This window comes from Falco biarmicus, chromosome 4 (assembly GCF_023638135.1).
Source record: "Falco biarmicus isolate bFalBia1 chromosome 4, bFalBia1.pri, whole genome shotgun sequence".
Classification (NCBI taxonomy): domain Eukaryota; kingdom Metazoa; phylum Chordata; class Aves; order Falconiformes; family Falconidae; genus Falco; species Falco biarmicus.
Genome location: NC_079291.1, coordinates 67,236,770 through 67,256,350, shown reverse-complemented (window position 1 = coordinate 67,256,350; position 19,581 = coordinate 67,236,770). Strand labels below are relative to the sequence as shown.

Below are 19,581 nucleotides of genomic sequence, written 5' to 3'. Positions count from 1 at the left end.
CTTCCACCACCCGCAGGCACCACTCACCCCCCGCCACCCCCAGCCAGCGGTACCTGCTTGGGGACCCCCCTCCGGCTGCAGGGAGGGAGGAGGCGAGAGGAGAATTTCCCGTTAATCAAATGCCAGCTGCTAATTGCTCCTGCAGTGCTGGGCATAAATGCAGATTCCCCCACAACCTACAGGCTGGGGGGGGACGGACCAGGGGAAGGACTCACGTTCCTGAACCCCACGCTTTGGAGTGACTTCGCTGCACCGGGGAGAGCGTCAGCATCCTTTTGGCTGGGGGGGACGACACACACCTCCCCTCCCTCCTGCACCCCCCACCCGATTTACACAGCATCGCTCCCCTTCGCAAGGCGCTGCCTACAGTGTGGGGCAGCAGGGCAAGCCTGGCTTCGGGGAGCAGAGTTTGGGGACCCCCTCACACCTGGCAGGAGCAGCAGAATTCACTTTCTGTGCCCAGAGGATGCTCGGAAGGCCTGGGATCGGGGGTGGGGGATGCTTATTCTGCAGGGACCTTCTCCCCCCTCGCTCTGTGCAGCAGCTGGCACGGAGGGGCTGTTGGGCTCGCGCCTGAAACAATCCAGGTTTCCATAAATCAGCGGTTCCTCGTTAAAAGCATCTTTCAAGCCATCGCCTCCGCTGCCGGCCCGGTTGCACACAGGCTCTGGGTGCAGGAGCACACCCATCCACCAGCTTTGCCACCAGCTCAGCCCCATCTCACCCCAGGATGCCACCACAGCTTTGGGGACCAGCCTGGCCCCTCTGCAGGTCACCCAGCCCAGCCCCCTGGGTGCCCCAGGGGTTCCACCATGGGAAGGGACAGGACAGCGGTGCCACAAGCAGGATCGGTCCCCGTGACAGGCAGCTGCCAGTTTCCATGGCAACCCAGCCCATCACGTGCGCCCGCCCAGCGATCAATATTTGCTTTGCCTGCAGCCAGAGCCGGGAGGCCGTAATTACTGCACCAGGCAGCTAATTAGCGATTCATTCCTTGTCCGAGGGGGACAGGCGCGGGGACCCCAGCTCACTGGGAGGGGAGAGGTGCTGCCGGCACCTCTGGTTTTGCCAAACGGTGCCTGGGAGACACAAACCCAACTCGCTGCCCAGAGCTCGGCCACGTGCCCCCGAACCTACTGCAGCATCACGAAGGCCGGGGGCTCCGGCACAAGCCCAGGGCAGGAGAGGGATGGGTGCTGGGGGTGCTCTACGGCTCAGGACACCTCCTGCTAAGGGAAGATCCAGTTGCAAGGGCCTTCCCGGCATGAACCACCCCCAGCCTCACGCAGGAAGCCCCCCAGGGAGGGCAGGATGCTGGTTTGCACCCCAGACTCCACCACTCAGGAGTGGGTGGTGCACCTCGTAACCAGACGGCGCTGAACCAAACCCGGCGCTGTTAATGCTCGTTCCTGCAGGGCAGCAGCGCTGGACACGCACAGCTCTGCGCTGCTTTCACACAAGCACTGAGGCAGGCAAGGAAGAGGCAGCTGTTACAAATCCTATTACACTTTCAAGGAACAACAGTGATCTCTTTCAGCAGCGCAGGGCTCCCGCAGGACCCTGCCCGGTAACCTTGGCGGCAGAGGGCTGCACCCAGACACCCATGAAATAAACTCGTGTTTAACGTGACTGTGCTCAGCACAAAGGGAATGTGGCTGAAGGACGGAACAGCAGAGCCACACAAGCAACAGCTCAGTGCATTTATTCTCTGAACACATGGGGTGCCCAGTATCCCCACTCCCAGTTGCTGGGGCACAGTGCACAGCCCAAAGTGCTAGAAGGAGGTGCAGCAGTGCTGTGCCCCTCGCATTGTCACAGCAGGGGCCAGTTTGTGGGAACAGCGCAGTGCTGGCAGCCCTGGGCAGGCTGGCACAGCTGCATGCTGGCACCCCACCATGGGACCAATCCTTCCCCCCCCCCCCCCCCCCCCCCCAAGTATGCTGTCATCACCCTGCAAGGACCTGCTCCCCCCGCAGCAAAGCTTTGGGTGTTCCCTACTGAAACCTGCTGTACCCCAGTGCGCTCTGTGGCCTCCAGGTCCACACCAAGAAACACTTTGTTAACAAGAACCCAAACCTCCATAAGAAAGGGCCCTGCTCCGTGGGACACCGACTGAGGCCTGGGTGCACCCACAGCGGGGGGCACTCACCCCCCAGAGTAACCCACAGGAGTCAGAGCGGGACTTGCACCTCCTCACATGGACAGCGAGCTGCACCGCATCCAGCTAGCCAGAAAGCTTTGACACACCTAAAGCACAAAACTACAGAGAGTATTACGTATTTGACTTGAAAGTGGGTTATTTCATGGATATTAGCTAGAATATATGGAAAGCTTAGGAACATGAAGTAAAAAAAAAAAGTGTTGGAGTGTGACAAAGGCAGAGCATCAGTTAAGGCCCAACAACCTCACTCAAGCACCGAAGAGCTGCTGGAACCGATGTGGCCACAGCCCCCCTCCAGGCTGAGCCCTGGCTCCTCACCCCTCCCCCTGCACGGAGCTAACTGGGACAAACACTCTGCCAGCCCAGAGGTATGTGAAGAGTCAAAAGTTATGTAAAATGAGGCAGCTGAAATTACATTAGAAGGAAAAATCAGAAGCAAAATAGGCACAATAAAGAGATAGGAAAATCAGAAGCAAAGAATACAGAAGAAATTTATTGAAAGCACAAGTACAGACTGGCCAATAACTGCTTTCTACAATCTGAACAGTAAATAATGGAGCTACAGAAAGGTACAAAGGTTGTTATAAAATAGTTTTAATTTCTTTTCTTTTTGCATTACAAACATTCTTTGAAAGAGGCAATGGAATTCTGGTGTTGTGTATGCTTACCCTTCCCACCCCACCTTCCACAATACTGAACCTGTAATAGCTGTTATCAAAATATACAATACATCTGTTCACCATAAAAAACTGGGTTTTGCTGCCCCCTCATGTCTTACAACAGGTATAAAAAAATTATAAATATGTACACCCTTTTGTTACTCACATTCTTTACATGCAAACACAGGGATCCAAAGGAAAAACCCACAGTTGCCTGGGTTCCGGGGTTACCTCAATTCATTTGCTCGCATTTCGCTAAATATAGAGCCTGCGGGTTGACCAAACCAACATTAAAGGCCACCAGACAGGTTTTATCCCAATGAGCCTCTTCCCAGTGTCTTGGGTGAGGTTGATTGAACACATTTAATTAAAGAGTTAAACCACAGCTGTTTCCACTTGGGTTGCACGTGGATCCTCCTTGCACAGCAGTGCACACTCAGGAGTGGGCTCCCTGGCTACAGGAGGAACAGGATTTTTCACTTGGGGAGGGAGATGAGCAAACTAACTCTAGCTGACAACAACTACCGAGACACCTGAATGCACCCTCCTGAACATTAAGATGCTGGCAAGGAAGCACAGAGCTTTCCAGAGAGGCAGATGATCACAAGGCTTCATTAACAGGCTTACCCAAGGTTTAGAGGTAACCGAAACCAGCGTCAGCTGAGCTTTCTCGGCTCAACCGGGGCAACACGCATCATTGAAGATGGTTGCACACTCCTCAGCCATGAACTGAAGACTAAGGCAGACAAGGATTACCAATCTCATGCCAGCAACCCAAGCTGAACCCTCACTCGGACTTCACACACTTCTCCAGCATAATTCACACCCTCGAGAGTTCAGGGAGGAACTAAGAAAAGTTAAGACTTTTCCAAACACTCAGTGCTAGGCAAGTCAAGAGCTCCCACACGAAGCAAGGAAATCGTAACTTGCAACACTAAGACAATTAAAAACCAAACTTTGGTCCACAATTTGCAGAAAAACCCTGAAAAAAAGTACAAGATTCTCGTTATTTTGCATCCGAACAGGTTGCAGGTTAGAGGGAAACGTAAGGCAACATCGGATTACACAGAATAGAAGGCAGAATGGCCCGGGGAAAGAGTTGTAAGCCAGAAAAAAATAAATGGTCGTATCACTGGGGAAAAAAAAATTGATCTGCTGCATTCTACTTTTAATAAATTCCCTTCCTATAACTTAAAAGATCTGGGCTTATAGGTTAAAGAGTTATAAACTTTAGCCTGGGTCCTTTTACTTAAATTCACAAGCTGTTTGTGCTTGTTATCTCAAAACACTTTGCTGTGAAAGTTTGCTTTGCTTACCATGTTTTATCAATTTCATTACATTACTCATCCTCAGTCATGACCTCAGCCTGGTAACTAAATTCCTGCCCTACAGTTTCAATTACAAAAAAAAAATAAAATAAGAAAGTACAGTATACAAGGGTAATACCACAAAGGAGTAAATTTAGATTACGTTTATACCATCTTATCATTCTATAAAAAGGTACTTAAACTATTTCTTTTGCATATAAAGAGATTAGAATATTTGGTCAACTGGAAATATTGCTAGGCACAGATGACAGCAACGGCATCAAAAAGTATAATACAAGAATTAAAACAAAAAGCTCAAATGCTGAAGACATGCTATAAGAATGATGGCAGAGCTACATTGGTCTTGTTAATCTCAAATTAGGGGCACAAAGGTGACTCACATGAACACCTTCCTAAATGTGGGATATCCAATAGTTCTTCAAATCCTAGCCAAGTATTTAGATATATATATATACACACACAAATTTCAACAAACTCTTAATGATTCGTCTTCACAAGTGTCCAACAGTGGTTGATTTCGTATCTTGATCAATGCTCTTGTGAAGGGCAGAGCCTGTTGACTCACTATTAACAATGGAATGTAATTTGGTCTTGGGAATGCTTCCCCACCCAGACCTTTCTGCTTAAGTCTGAATGTTACTGACAAAGGATCTTAAATAACTCCCACTTGACAGTTTGCAGATGGCAAGAAACCACAAGCAGATTGGAAAGTGGCATGAAGACACACGATACTACGCAGATCGAGACATTTCACGGACAGTGGGGTACAACTGCCTGAAGAGTCAAAGCCCAATATTTTCTTTATCCACTTTGCCAGCTTCACTTGTCCTTCACTACACCAAGCTGATCCAGTAAGCCAGAGCTCACGCATTCCCCTCAACTCTCCCAATCCACTCCCTGCAGTTCAGATGTTTTCCCCAAAGTAGTAAACGGTTTAAGGCACAGGACAGCAGATGCACAGTTAAGGTAGGATCAATGCAACTTATTTTTGTGCTGGGTGAGTTGGGAGCTCCTATACACCATGCATTTTGCAAAATCCTGACTCAAAGGCGCTAAAAGTGAATTTGCACAGTGGTTTTAGGTCTTTCAAGGCATGGATGGGTAAAGAAAATAAAAAAGGCATCAAAGTGAAACCTGATAAACTTGTTAGGATCTGCTTTTTGGGGGGAGAAGGAGCAGGAAGGGAGGGGAATTTCCCAGAGCAGGTTCCAAAAGTGTAAACTTTAACTTGTGATTTTTATTTGAACAGTCAAGATTGTTACCCATCACCGCAAGGTTAGCAATATGAATTAGATTTAACTTTCTTTTTAAAAACCGGTAAACTGATTTCTCTTTAAAAAAATAAAATCTCTGGTCTTTTAAGGTCACTTCAGCTGCATTTTTAAAGTGGCTTTTTTTCTGGAATGATGGAAGTTGAAACCCTAGTGCTCAGCCTTTTAAGGTCAAGGCTGAACCCAAGAGGTTTTAAGTCAAGTCCATTTTGTCCCACGCCTTCCAAAGCTTTAAATGGTGGACTTAGAGAAGGACACGCGCAGGTGATGATTCTCACCCAGGTCATGATTATGGAGGTCAATGAGTGATTGAATAGCTTCTTCCACGGAGCCCATCTGGATCAGAGCCATTTTACGGTCCTTCCTGACAAGACAGAAATTTGAGTCACATTCAGTACCGCTGCACACAGCATTTCCCCAACTTGACGCAGGTTTTCTTATCTAGCACTCAACCAGGGCAGCAGAAAGTTAACCATCTAGGTTAACTGCAACATATTTTCTTTTACATGGAAGAGCATATCTACATGATAAACACACATACCCAAACTCTCACTCAGCCATTTAGTTTTCTTCAACTCACACTTGCCATGCACTCACCTCAGGGTTACTCTGGGTTTCTTTATTCCAGAAAGTCAAATGCTACATTAGTGAAGATTCCGCTCACCTTTCACTTAAGCCTGAGTTGGAATTTGGTAAGGACTAAGAACTTCTACCCTTCTCATACTGAAAAGCCCCACGACAGGACACAAGACAAAACACTTACTGAAAGAATTTGAATCCTTTCACCATCCCACCATTGCTTGAAAATAACATCTTAAGGTCTTCTTCAGTTATTGAAGGTCTGAAACAAATAGTTTTTCCAGTCAGATGTATGTTTGACAGATTGAATTATTTTAAAACCCAATTCTCAGAACCTTTTCTAAATTCTCTACCTGTGACTTCTTGAACTGGAAATGCTATGAGAACAAGAAGATGGGCAAACTTTCCTCCTGCCGGCAGCAAGAAGCTGACCTTATTTTACTCACATGAATTTGCAAACATTTTAATACTCTGCCATACAGGAACTCTCCATGTGGATACTTACGGAATATTGGACAGGTGAAGTGTGGCAGAAGGGGGAAAGATGTTCTGGAAATTTTTGGAGCCTGGTTTCTTGAAACGATGTAGAGGAGAATTTCCATAGTCCTTAGTCAGACCTTTGTCCTCCTGTCCGTCACGGGGAAGTTGTACTGTCTGGTGCTTGGACAATGTTATACGGATTGGCTTCCCATGAAGCTTCTGACCATTTAAATGGCTCATGGCTGCAATGGTTAGAGACAGCACTGACTGCTATGGTATCTCACAGTTTTGCTCACACATTTAAATCAAAGCTACAATTCTATTTAGTTCCTCCCTATGCAGACACCACATCCTCCAGGAGCTGCACAACAGGCATGCATTGCTACCCTGCCCTACTCTTTGTTCTATTTTCCCCTCTAGATTATCTTGCACAAACCAACCTTACCTTCTCCAGAGCTGTTCCCAAATCTATACTACATATGCAAGCAATTAAGTGCACGGACACAGGTTTTCATTTGTTTTTTTTTTTTTTAAAAAAGTACTGATATTAAAGCTTTAATTACCCATTAGGTATCTTAATGCCAACAGTCTGAGACTTTTAAGCTTGCTTACCAAGCTGCACCTGGTTTCCATCAGCCATCTGAACTAGGGCATTATCTTTCTTATTAAATAAAATCTTCACTCTCTGCACATCACCATAGACTCCTTCAAAAAGTGAGGAAACAAGAATAGTCTTAGGTAGGGGAAAAAAATGGAAGTCTCATTCAACTTAATATTAGCTAAACAATCCAACAGCAAAAACATTCATTCACAACCAGAACTGATCTCATTCCAACCATGGTTACTTATTCTGCTCTAATTAAGGCAAATTCTTATGTAGCAGAATAATAATGGAACAATACATTAAAGAAAAGACACTGGGTTTCAGCAAAAAGCAAAAAATCTTACTGCCAGAAGACTGGACAATTTAGCATGCTATCACAATTTAAAACTCTTATAAAAGACATGCAAAGCAATAAACCATGCATAACTGAACATAAAACAAAAGGCAAACTAAATTAAATAGCAAACTAAGTAAACAACGTAAAAATGAAATTATGCATTCAAAAAAATGGCAAACTGCAAACTGTACATTTTTGAAGTATCAAAAAAGTAATCTCAAATAAATGAAAAACAAGGTAATAAAAAGTGTGAATAATAACATACCGAAAAGAATAAAGAGGCATTGGGGTGTAACTCTCTTTAGAGAACAGCAGAGCAAGGCAGCGGAGGGACAGGGAAGAGGTAAGGAATCGAAGGGGAGAGCGAGGTTGCACAAATCGTCCACAACGAGGAAGGGCAGAGTCCCCGCAGGAAATGGCGAAATTGGTTGATGGATGATGAAGTTTTCAAGATGGTTAATATTGAAGGGCAGGTTGGTTTCCGAAGAGCAGGGTTTTTTTTTTTTTTTTTTTGGAAGGGGAATGTTTTTATTTTTTGTTTCAAGCAACAACAGGAAGCAGAAGTACCGTGCAGTCAGTTGGCAAAGAAATTCCGGATCAGGGGAAGAAAAAAAATTCAGGGATGGGGAGAAAAGAAAAAAGTAGCAAAAAACACAGGTCAGTAAATACATAAGGAAATATGTAGTGTTCCATCAGTCAGATTTATAGAATTCTACATACAATAACTTGTTTACAGAAACAGTTAATAGGTTTTACCTAGTGGAACACAATGATAAAGAAAAGGCATTTTTACTTAAGATATACAAAGAAGTAAGAGACAGTATTACAATAGAGTGACTTCTACAGCCTTTAATATTGAATTAAATTGCAATTCCCTAAAATTTGACAAATTTTCTCCGATTACAAAAATTTTTTAGTAGAAACGACTTCACAAACCAAGCCAAAAACACAGCTGCATTTGCTGCTTTAGTGAACAGAAGAGATCTATACTGCAATGCTTAGCTGTGACAAATCAAGTCTGATTTCAGTACTGATCGCTGCCTTTAATGCAAAAGATTATCCAGATGAGCAGCTGTACCACCACAAAAACACCCTCCAAAGTCTGCTAGAAGTGTTTGCTATAAAGGAACTTGGTACTTCAATTGCAACAGAGGCCTACTCCCTTCCATGTCCCATGGCTTGACCTCACCATGAAGAAACCCAAAACTGCCATTACTGAACCAGAAAGGCAGGAAAAGCATTTCTGTTCCCCACACCACCACTAACTTTGAATGCAGACAGCAGTCAGCATTCAAAGTAAAAGCCAACGCAAGTTGAAACACACAGACTTCTTCCACTCATCATGGGGAAAAAAAATGGGAGCAATTTCAGTTTCCATGATTCCAATTCAGAAAAACACTTTATACGTTATCACAGAGTAGTCACTCCAGAGAAATACTGCCTCTTAACTAACTGGTTGTGGCACAGGTAAGTTTCTACAACACTGATTATACAGGCAAATGGAAAAAAAGTTTCATGTCTGTTAGTTCACAGCTTCAGTACAAGTATCAAAGTCTCTCTAGCCCAAAGATAAGCTGGATGGATAGTGAAGAGCTCATCAAAAAACCACAAGGCATGAAATAACCGCTTGCTCCTAACAAACAAGGACTGCCCACACCATTCAGACACTGCTCAGAGCTGTTAGCACGTGCAAATTAACAGAGGTAGGGCACAGTCCTTTGTCCTGTTGCTGCCATCCAGGCAATGCAGAATCGTCCCAAGAAACACACGCTTGACAGTCCAGCTCTTTAATGTTTAAATGTTTAAGACTTGTTTGAGCAGCAAGTCACGGGACCAAGTCAGAGACAACAGTTCCTGGAATGGCAGAGGAGCTCCTGGGTAGAAAGAGCAACTCCTCCAAACCAAAGCTGTATCACAGCCCTTGCCATTATTTCATGCCCTGGAGAAAATAGTAATGACAGATTTAAAAAAAAAGTAGTCTGAAATATTGATTTAATTGGTTCATCTCATCCAGAGTTAACATTTTGATCCTTCATCACATCCAGGCTTCCCCTTTGATGCAAAAGAGGTTTGTGGTTACTCTGACACCACTGGTAAGTTTTATAGCTTTGCAAAGTAGTATTAACTTGTGTGCACAGTCCCACCAGTTAAAATATTTTTCAGCAGAGACTCATCACACTACTGCACACACTGGAAGATTCTACACTTTCAATCCAACAAAGAGCCAAAAGCTGACTGGAAAAAAAAAAATCCAAAGATACCCATACCAAATTCTCTTATGATCCTGTCTTTAATGAAAGAGGATTTTTGTACAAATATTACTTGATTTATTTTCTTACGGAAACCCAAATGCTTCAACTCACTAAATTAAGCAGAATTGAAAATGTGAACTGTGAGCTGTTAAGGGGTTTAGCTAAGGAAAAACTCCAAGAATCTTGGAAAGGGAAAATGTGCAAGCACACGGCAGAGGAAATACTGCACAGGTACAAGGTCAAGCTGGCAGGGCTCCAGACACTACACAGAAAGAGCAAAGGTCAGAACAGACTCTCTCTGTAGTTCTGAATTAATGTATTAAAAACTAGAACATGCTAAGGAAAAGAAAGAATGGACATGATTATTCTGTGACCCAAATGACACTATTCCATGGGAATGGCAGGGAGACTCCAAATAAGAGGGAGGAAGGGACAGGCATTGTAGTCTTTATGGGACAAGAGCAGGCAGGCAGCATCCTTGGCTTTGAACCAAAGAAGAGCAAGAATTTAATTTGAGATGGACTTTCTCATTTCCCTTCAGCAACTAGAGTACTGATCTGCTGTAAGTTTTAGAGCCGGCAGAGCACATCATCTGCTTTTCTAGTTTTGTCGTTTCCTTTAGGATACAGTAGGATTTCACTTTCAATAAGTGTCAGCACAATCTGTGTTCAGAAAGTGAAAGCAGAGGTAACAGGAAGGAGAAAAAGGTAAAGTTAGGACTCCACTAACCTCAGAATTCAGATTGCTAACCAGCAGAACACAGTTCCCTGCCCCAGTGAGGCCGGGAATGGCAATCCGTCCTGCTGCAGCCGCTGCAGCTGCTGCTGATGGGATAGCCAAAGGAGCTAGTGCTCCATGAACATTTGGAACTGACAGGCCTGGAAATTAAAGAATATTAACCAGTAAAGAAATCAACAGCATGTACTCTAGTCTATTTGCTGCACCAGAAGGGAGAACAGCACACCTTCTGTAACATGCAAGTAATCATTCAAGACACAGTGACTACATATTTTAAGAGCAACAGGAGCCTCCAATTCTGGTGCTGCAGGAAATGTTGTCATTTCTAATAGTATTTGCTCTTGCAGTGCCTGGTGCTTAACGGGTGCCTCTCGGCACTATCTTGTTGACCACAATATTGTGCATGTTTCACAAGAAGCGGAATCAGCACAAAGCCTCAGCTCTGTTGGTGCAGGACAGGTATCACAAACAGTGCATTGTAAGGGTCTTTCCAATCAGTGCATGCCAAAAATGCTTTGTTCTTTAACCATGCATGTAACAATCAGATACTGTATGCCACCATCCCCTAATCTCTTCTTGAATGGATAAACATTAATTTTTTTTATTTATAGGCATCTTTAGGTTGCTCACAGTAACAGCTGGTGCCTCACTGTATTAGCCCTCCAAAGGGAAGAGCTTTAGCATTCAAGAGACAATTGCTAGTAATCAATTAAACTAAATTACTTCTCGAAGTGGCATTGTGTATTTCCCCAGCAGGGCAGGATATTAACAAAACATTAATGGTTCAACAGTTCGATCTGTGCTTGTTTGTCAGAAGCAAGGAAGTCCCATCAACTTACAAGAAAGGTCAACACAGCTTGGTGTGCTATGAAAAACAGCAAAAATTGTTCAGTCTAGCACTCCAATGAGTGTATTCAGCACCTAAACCCCAAGATTTTCATCTCAGACACTTGGCTACTTCCGTAAGTAGCAATAATTTTTTACCTGCATGAAATTTACAACTTCACAGTGCAACTGTAACAGTATTAATTACATTCATGTTTAACTACTAGCTTTACTCAATATTTAGATAAAATTGACAGATTCCTTGCTTTTGACTACATTTACAGCTGTCAGAGCTAGCTCCCAACCTCTGCAATCACATGAGGAAACTAAAAATACAAAAAAGTTATTTCCTCCCCACCTCTTCCAATTATTTCAAAATCTGCCTTTACTGACTCCCACCCTGCTACTCGTTTTCCTCTTGTCACTGGGGTATTGCCTAGCCAGAGGCGCTACAGCTGCACACACACATTGCTAGCTGAAGTTAAACATCAAGGGAATGGTGTTTCAATATATAAGTGCCAGCCTTTAGAATTTACACGACTAACCCCAACAGAAATACCACTACTTAGCTTTAAAACATCAAGATTCTTCAGCAACAGAAAACCTATATAAAATTTCAACTTACGAAATACAGTACCTGCAGCCTGCGGAATTGCAAAGGTAGGAGGAAAGCCAGCTCCTGCATATGGAGAAGCAGAGATTATTCCTGGGGCACCTGGGAAAGATAAGAGACATTTATATAAAGACACCCAATAGCAAGAAAACTCTAGACTCTAGCTGGAATGTCATGGTCTGTCCTTTAACATAAGCATTTAGCTGAAAGCTAAGCCCTAAAACATAAACAGCGATTCAGAAATGCCTCTAATGTAACAGTGAACTTCAAGAAATTGCAAAAACTATTCCTCCTCCGACTCTGCTGTTCTTACAGCTATGAGAATATAGCTGTTGGCCTGAATACAAGCTAGTAGCTCCCATAACTGCTTAATCACAACACAGTTTTCAAAGTATAGGTTCCTATGCCCCAAATTATGGCCACTGCAGGCAGAACAGCAGATGGCACCAACAGCACAGGCAGCTGGAAAACCCTAAGCAGTCCTTGCCCAAATGGAGACATGCTTTCAAAGCAGCAGCATGCACCCACACCCCTATGCTCCTACTAGCATTCTGCACTCTTCTGATTCAGTGGTTCCCAATTTTTCCTCATTCATCACACTGTATTCCAAAATTCTGTATGACCAAATACACGAAGATCACATCCCCTTCCCTTCCCCAACAGACACACAGATCAGTTATGTTTGTCCTGTTCCCACTTCCAGAATTCTCACCAAAAGCAGCTGCCATGGTATGATCAAGAGATGGCTGGTTATCCCCAGAAGGTAGATCTGGTCGCGTATAATCTCTGCTCTTATCATTATTGTATTTTACATTAAGACTTGTGAGCTTTGAGAAATCGATGCGCAGTGTACAACAGGCATTGTAGATATTCTGTCCATCTAAAGACTGCAAGGGAAAAAACCATTCTTCATCCAAGATGCGTTTACACAAAGACCACAGTGATAAGTCTCTGAAGAGGAGGTGTTACATCACCTCAGGCACCAGTGCTCCATCAAGACATGCAGGTATCCTGCTTTGTGCAGGGAAAGCACTGCTTCATGTCCATGTCCCCCTCAGGATTCACTCAAGTTGGCTGGACTGCTCCTGGTGGGGAAATTCCCTCCCACTCACATGTGCTCTGCCATTAGGGCAACGCTCACATAAACCTAGTACAGCCACCAAATACTCCGAAGTTTCTGACACTGATTCCAGATTAATAAAAGCAAGCCTAATAATTCAGGTGTTTAGCACTGCAGGCGTACTACTCACCAGTTTGGCATGCTGAGCACTCACTGGGTCAGCATATTGTAACAGGGCCTGAAACTGGTTGTTCTTCGTGAATGTAATTATTTTCAAGACTGTACCAAATTTGGAAAAAATCTGCAAGATAATATTTGCATATCTCATTATCTCATTTACAGCAAGTTAATTTCATATTGATCTCCATTATTAGAAGCAGAAACAACAGAAGTTACCCTTTCACCTTGTTAGCTTTCCAACTTATAAATAATTTTTTGAACTGCACCGTGGGTATTAACTTGCATCATGACATCAGACTAAGAAAACATGAGGGTGGCCAAACTGCCCCCCCTAATAAAGTTTTGTTTGTTATGAATTATTACACAGGAAGGTTCACATACACCTTCACAAACTGCAACTTCTATAAGGACTTCAATGATTCTTAAATGCAGTTAAGCTTGCATTTTAAACATGAAGATGAAGTTAAACAACCACAGCAGACAGCAGGAGCTTTCCAAACAGGCTACTGCCCAGATGACTGCTGAACGCTGCATTTGTTTCCCCCCACCCTTGCAGCACAACATGGAAGCAGCTACTTCTGTTATGACTATTTGTCCCTTGCACTGTACCAGACTGTAATCCAATTAAAATGGACCAGCAATCAAATCCCTGGAAATTAAAGTCTGGCCAGACTGGCACCAAAACTGGAAGAATCTCATGTAGGTGACAGCATCTCCAGAAGTAGAAATGCAACAGCTATGTTCAGAACTTGAATTATACAGATAAATACACATACTGTTAGAACACCGCCATTGCAATAATTCACTGTTTGTTGCTACCCCTTCCTCCAGGCCAATCTTCAAGCAAGTTGTGATAATGTGGTTTACCTGATGCAGAACATCTAGAGTGACAGGATAGAAGAGATTCTCAACAATGATCCTCAGGACAGGGCTCTGGCCAGCCATCGCCATTCCCGCATCTACTGCTGCAGCAGAAGCTGACAGCGCTAGGTTTCCAGACTGAACAGAATTCACTGCTTGCAGAGCTGCTTGGGCACGCTGCAGAACCAAACATTCTGTTAGACCAACACTTCTGCTTGCAAAAACATAAAGTCAGCCTTTCTTCAGCTTCCTATCTGCAACCTACTAGCAGAACTCAGTCAGCAGAACAACAAAACACAATTTACTGTTCCCAAGACTGGGGATGCAATGACTTCAGCACATTTTAAACATGGACAATACAGATCACCCCAACAAGTCAGAGCAATGCAAAAATACAGACTAAATGAAGTATGAAGTACTTGTGCTACTGCTAGAACCTTGCTTAGCACCTACTAATGCAGCAAAATGATTCCGTTGTTTAGAAAAAAGGAAAAACAAGGCTCTTCTGGGGTGAAACGCCATCTACAGAATACTACAGATGCTGACAAGATGGAAAGATTAATGTGCATCTGCTATAGGGATCCAGGAGTGAAAACCAACTTTACGCTGAGAGTCCCCCTCACATGTATAACATTGATGCGTGCAGCGAGCACATCATAGATTCTGGCTTTGTTAGATGCACCAAATAGCAGCATTCCATCCGCACAGCATTAGATGCTCTGACCCTGATGAAAGTCAGCCTGAAAAGTGAGAGGAGGCAAATGGGACATACTCCATAGCCACCTCTGATAAGGAGCCACAAGTAACTTGACCTTTTTCCAGTGTTCCTGTCCTGAAAGACTGCCAAGAGCAGTCGAGCTGAAGAAGGGAATTTTACCCTATGCAGAGCATATCTTGCATGGAAGCTCTAGATAGCCCAGACAAAGCCTTAAGAACAGCTGTGTTCAAGCACTGCCTGCCTCAAAGCCAGCACTTGCCACCAACATGCTGCAGGCACGAGTTTTGCCCCATCAGAGATTCATTTTATATAAACCTTTCAAATATTAGAAACAAACCTCTTGAAGCACTAGACATTAATCAAGTCTTTAGATAGGTTTTCAGTTACTGTTTCTAGCTAAGGAATGCTAAAACACCACTTCTCATGATCTCACACTCACAATGCATTTTCTACCCCTGACATTAAAGCAGTTTTAGCAGCTCATTCAACAGTCTGCAGAGAATTTGGCTAAAAGCTATTCTAGGAGACATTATTCCACAAGCTAGAAGCTAGTATGCTCCATTTAGCTCTTTGATAGTTAAACCAAATCTCAAAACCATCCCAGGCCTATAAATCAAAACAGTAGCTGCAAACAGTCTGTCCCCTCCCACCAGTACTACACAACATGAAGAACAAGAACTAACTGCTTGGTTTGGAGTGCTGTCCGTCTTAAGCTCCTTGTGGTTGGAGAACTGAATATAGATGGGCTGGCTTCGGAGCACTGGAGTGACTGTGGTGTAGTAGTTTACCATGGTGTTGGCTGCCTCCTCTGTATTCATTTCTATGAAAGCCTGTGCACAAGTCAAATCCAACACTGACACGTTATCAAAGCAGCTCACACAAGGAGATAGCATTAATACTTGACAACTGCATTAAGAGACCAATAACTTCAGGAGGAACCTCCAGTTCAATTGTATTTAGTAGTTGCATTTACATGCAAGCTTTTGTACACCGAATTGTTTAAGAACCAACTGTACATAGAACAAATGAGGATCTTCACTGTCCAGACAGATTTCATGTAATGTTTCAGTCTCATCCTAAGACCTCCATGCTACATGTATTTAGGGAAATGGCAGTGACAGAAGCATCTGCAAGAACACAAAAATACAGCAATAGTCCAGATTCTTAACACTTATCATATTAAGCAGCTTCAGTAAGCCCACTCACTGTTCCGCACCTTTATGGTCTTCTCTTCTTCAAAACAAAAATGTAAGGGATTGTAGCAAGTCATTACATTAAGTACTTACATATAACCACGCCATGCAATATCTCAGAAGCACATTTTCATAATTAAGATTAAAGACATAGTATTTTTAAGCAATGATTAAAGTTGCCTTGCTTTTTTACTCCTTAATTTGCAGGACAATTTCAGTTACCAAATTAGCACACACCTCCTGCGTTACCCAAGAGTGTTTTAGCTCTACCCAGCTAATTCATTGTATCTGTAAAGGTGTCCTTAATATGCAAAGTTACACTGGTGGTTACTCAACTGTCAAGCCAGCTTGAGTGAAAAAGGCCAACTCATGTCACTGCTGTCCAAATAATTTACCTGGCCTGTAATTTAAAAACCAGGCATAATGTAATTACAAGTGACAACCTATAATTATGGACTTAGCTCCCTGTACAGCCTGAAAATAGTGTTTTCCACAGCTCATGGGATAATCACGGAAAAGTAAAATATTAGTATGCAGAAGTTATTGTCTCCTAATACCTGACAGTTGTTTAAACAACTTGGATCTGGTTTACTGATGACAAACTCATCAAGCCTTTGACATAACCCCTGCTTTGAATTATGGAGACAATACCTGATTTTTTCCTTTCAGCATTAGAAGATTGGTGACCTTGCCAAAAGGTAAGCCCAAAGAAATGACCTCTGCCTCCGTGACGTCGCTGGGGAGTTTACGGACGTGGATTACTCGAGATGGGATCCCAGCACTTCTACTATCGCCTTTGAATTTTTTGCTGTCGTTTCCATTAGCTGTAAAAAGCAATTACTGGTTTTATCAAGTTTGAAAGAATACGCACACACTTACAACTCTTGACATAGAGAGTAGTAACTGGATGGGGAGCACCATCACAGAGAAATTCCATAGTTTAACTAGTCTGAAGACACATGGGTTTACTCCTGCCCCCCAAATTACACTCCACAAGTGATGCAGCTGAATGCCACTGCAATAGAATCAACTCTCCAGTGGCCATTTTACAGCTTGTTTACAGTACACGCCCACCCACCCACATTTCTACTTTGTGTGGGTCTGAGCCACTCATTCTAGATTGCTGCTTTATGCCTTTTCACTTTGACTGGTATTCTTGGCAATGAAGCAGTTTGAAGGGGACATCTTAGAAGCAAGTGATATTAAAACAAGTAAATCAAAACGTAATTTTAGAGATCAGATGGATTGTACATATGGCAAAGACTGTCTGCAGCACACCACCAAAGACATGAGCAGACAGTGTCTGGCAGGGAGGCCACAGGCAGAACATGAAGGGACTCTGAAGACAATGGTAGCTCAAAATAAGGCAATTCATGGCACCGACAAGCACAGAGGGCAGAATTCTGGACTGAGCACCCAAGAATACTGTCTTGGTGGGATCACTAACCTCTAGATGGTGTATGACTCCCAAATAGCAGCAAACTACCATATACAGCAAAAATAACCTCACATAAAATTCAACTGTGCTTTAAGTATAGCAGTTTACAGCAAAGCCTGTACATTCTAATTCTATAAAATCATTTTAGCAACTGTCCTGCAACAATTTTATTTAGTCTACTAACCTTTTAAGGGCATAGGGCAGAAGTTTATTATTAAGCACTGTCCTACAAAAGCCTAATAAAATTTTAAAATCTCTTCCTTGATTACTTAAGACTATGTGGGGAAAAAACAGACCTCCTCATAGTATTTGCAAGCCTTAAGTTGCTATGCTTTTTTATAGGCAATATTACCTGCAGAAGAAGAGTTGCTGCTCATGATAAAGGGTCCGTTAGTAACACAAGTAGAGAAAAGCTCGTCAGATCCCCGCTGGAAAAGAAAAGATGAAAGGTAAACTGACAGCATGTTTACTAAATTCTACTCAGGTTCTCCTAAAGCAGAACAATTGAGATTAAGCTGTAGAGAAGCTGAACAGAAGCTTAAGTGAAAACATACAGACAGTGGGCAATGAGCCTCACCTCCATAAATTAAATATAAGTAAGATCCAATTTAGTAATGGAGTAGCACTATCCAGTATCTCTTTTCAGCTAAGTATTAGGAATTTTAGGAGTTGAAGCATTGCTGAATTGTCTGAAGCCACTAAATGCGGTGTTGTGCACTGTTACTTACATTCTCCTATTTTATCTAACAAAACAGATTTCTGACTACTTGTATCAGACAAGATTCTCATTCTTTTAAGTTGAGCTAGAACAATACGCTACTTGTACAGAATAGCAAACCAGATAGGCCTCCTGGCATTCATCAAGAGGACAGAGATTATTTCGCTGTGGGTTACCAGAAGTAAGGAAGCCTTAAGCAAAAGACAAGTTATCAGAAGCTGGCCAACACTGTTAGTGTATGACTTAGCAATTACCAAAGATGTGGACTTTCCAGTTACAAGTAGAGAGATGCAACTTTGTCAAATTGAGACCTCAAAGAAAGGAGTTCTTCCTCTCCTTACCCCCCCAAAAAAGAGCACATCAGGGAAGTAAAGCTACTAGCAAAAAGCTATTTTACAATTTTTGCAGCAGAAATAGGTCCACATATAACATCTGGGCTCTAGTACCAAACAGTCTGGTCACTGGTTTGTTTTCTAGCCACAACCCCCAGAACAGCAGCAACAGCTTCTAGGACAACAGTACCATAAAGTCTCAGAGTAAGCGCACTTAAGTCAAAAGACAGACCAGCATTGTGAAGCAGAGAAGCCCGAGTACCACAGGTACAAAGTCTCCATAATCCCATTCTCTACTGCCTTTCACACTAGGAATTGTTCTACGTTAAAGTCAACATGGCTACTTGCAGAACAAGAAGCTGTGGGTAGCACAGTACATCCCAAGAGCTTAATTCTTTGATTTTTCTTACCACAGCACTGTGCATTCAACTCTGTTGAGGAAGAAAACATTTGACAGAATTCTGTTTCTACTGAAATTAGACTACCTAAACCAACTGGTATTGCAGAATGATAGTTTACTTATTCTAAGCTTTTTGGTAGCTGTAGGTATAATTCAATCTACTTGCACAAAGTTATTGAATTGCATTCTCCACATTGAATCTCCACTCCCTGCAAACAAAGCTAAACATATCTATAGAACAGATTAGTGTATGCAATGTACACGTTTCACACTGTTACAGTATTCCCTTAGAGTCACCCCAACATCACCTTAACTGACCAAGACTAGTCTAACCCAAGCAGGAGGTATGAAAAACATTACTAGGACAAAAGCAAACAAGACTACAAATCACTTAGCACAATCTATACTTATATACATCATACAGCTTAAAATCAGTATGGCTTAATTTCATGTAAGTTACATAGAAGATCTGAAATCCCATTATAAGCTACAAGCAAATCTGATAATATAAATCTAACATATAAAAGAACTTTCTCATAATATTCTACAGTACTTTTACACAGAAATGCCACAGAAAAAAGAACAGAACAGAGCTCATCCCTGCCTTGGCTAACTCCCACCCATCTCGATGGAAACATACCCTGCTTCACACTGTGGCTACCAGAAACACTATCTTCCACATGCCCTATACCTGGTGGCACCTGCAGAAACAGTATCTGCACAACAACAAAAGCTCTCCACTCACTTCCCCAACAAACAGGTTGGAAAAGTAGGTCACACAAGAGCCCCAGAACACCAAATTACAAATACAGGTTTTGGGTTTTCTCTTTCCCC

At 43.0% G+C, this 19,581-nt stretch overlaps 1 protein-coding gene across 2 annotated transcripts in view; it reads right to left on the bottom strand.

The window, feature by feature from the left end:
* Positions 1 to 2,627: 2,627 nt before the first annotated feature.
* The window catches only part of PTBP1 (polypyrimidine tract binding protein 1), a 31,378-nt gene continuing 14,424 nt past the window's right edge, over positions 2,628 to 19,581 (bottom strand). For both annotated transcript variants that reach the window (XM_056337364.1, XM_056337365.1), the window contains 13 exons: positions 17,650 to 17,725; positions 16,511 to 16,683; positions 15,350 to 15,496; positions 13,955 to 14,125; positions 13,098 to 13,208; positions 12,560 to 12,734; positions 11,872 to 11,949; positions 10,401 to 10,549; positions 7,685 to 7,718; positions 7,091 to 7,183; positions 6,504 to 6,720; positions 6,183 to 6,260; positions 2,628 to 5,783 (listed from right to left, as the gene is read on the bottom strand). In XM_056337364.1, the coding sequence (XP_056193339.1) occupies positions 5,651 to 5,783; positions 6,183 to 6,260; positions 6,504 to 6,720; positions 7,091 to 7,183; positions 7,685 to 7,718; positions 10,401 to 10,549; positions 11,872 to 11,949; positions 12,560 to 12,734; positions 13,098 to 13,208; positions 13,955 to 14,125; positions 15,350 to 15,496; positions 16,511 to 16,683; positions 17,650 to 17,725 (1,635 nt within the window). In that variant the 3' untranslated portion in view covers positions 2,628 to 5,650. The remainder of the gene's footprint in view (positions 5,784 to 6,182; positions 6,261 to 6,503; positions 6,721 to 7,090; positions 7,184 to 7,684; positions 7,719 to 10,400; positions 10,550 to 11,871; positions 11,950 to 12,559; positions 12,735 to 13,097; positions 13,209 to 13,954; positions 14,126 to 15,349; positions 15,497 to 16,510; positions 16,684 to 17,649; positions 17,726 to 19,581) is intronic.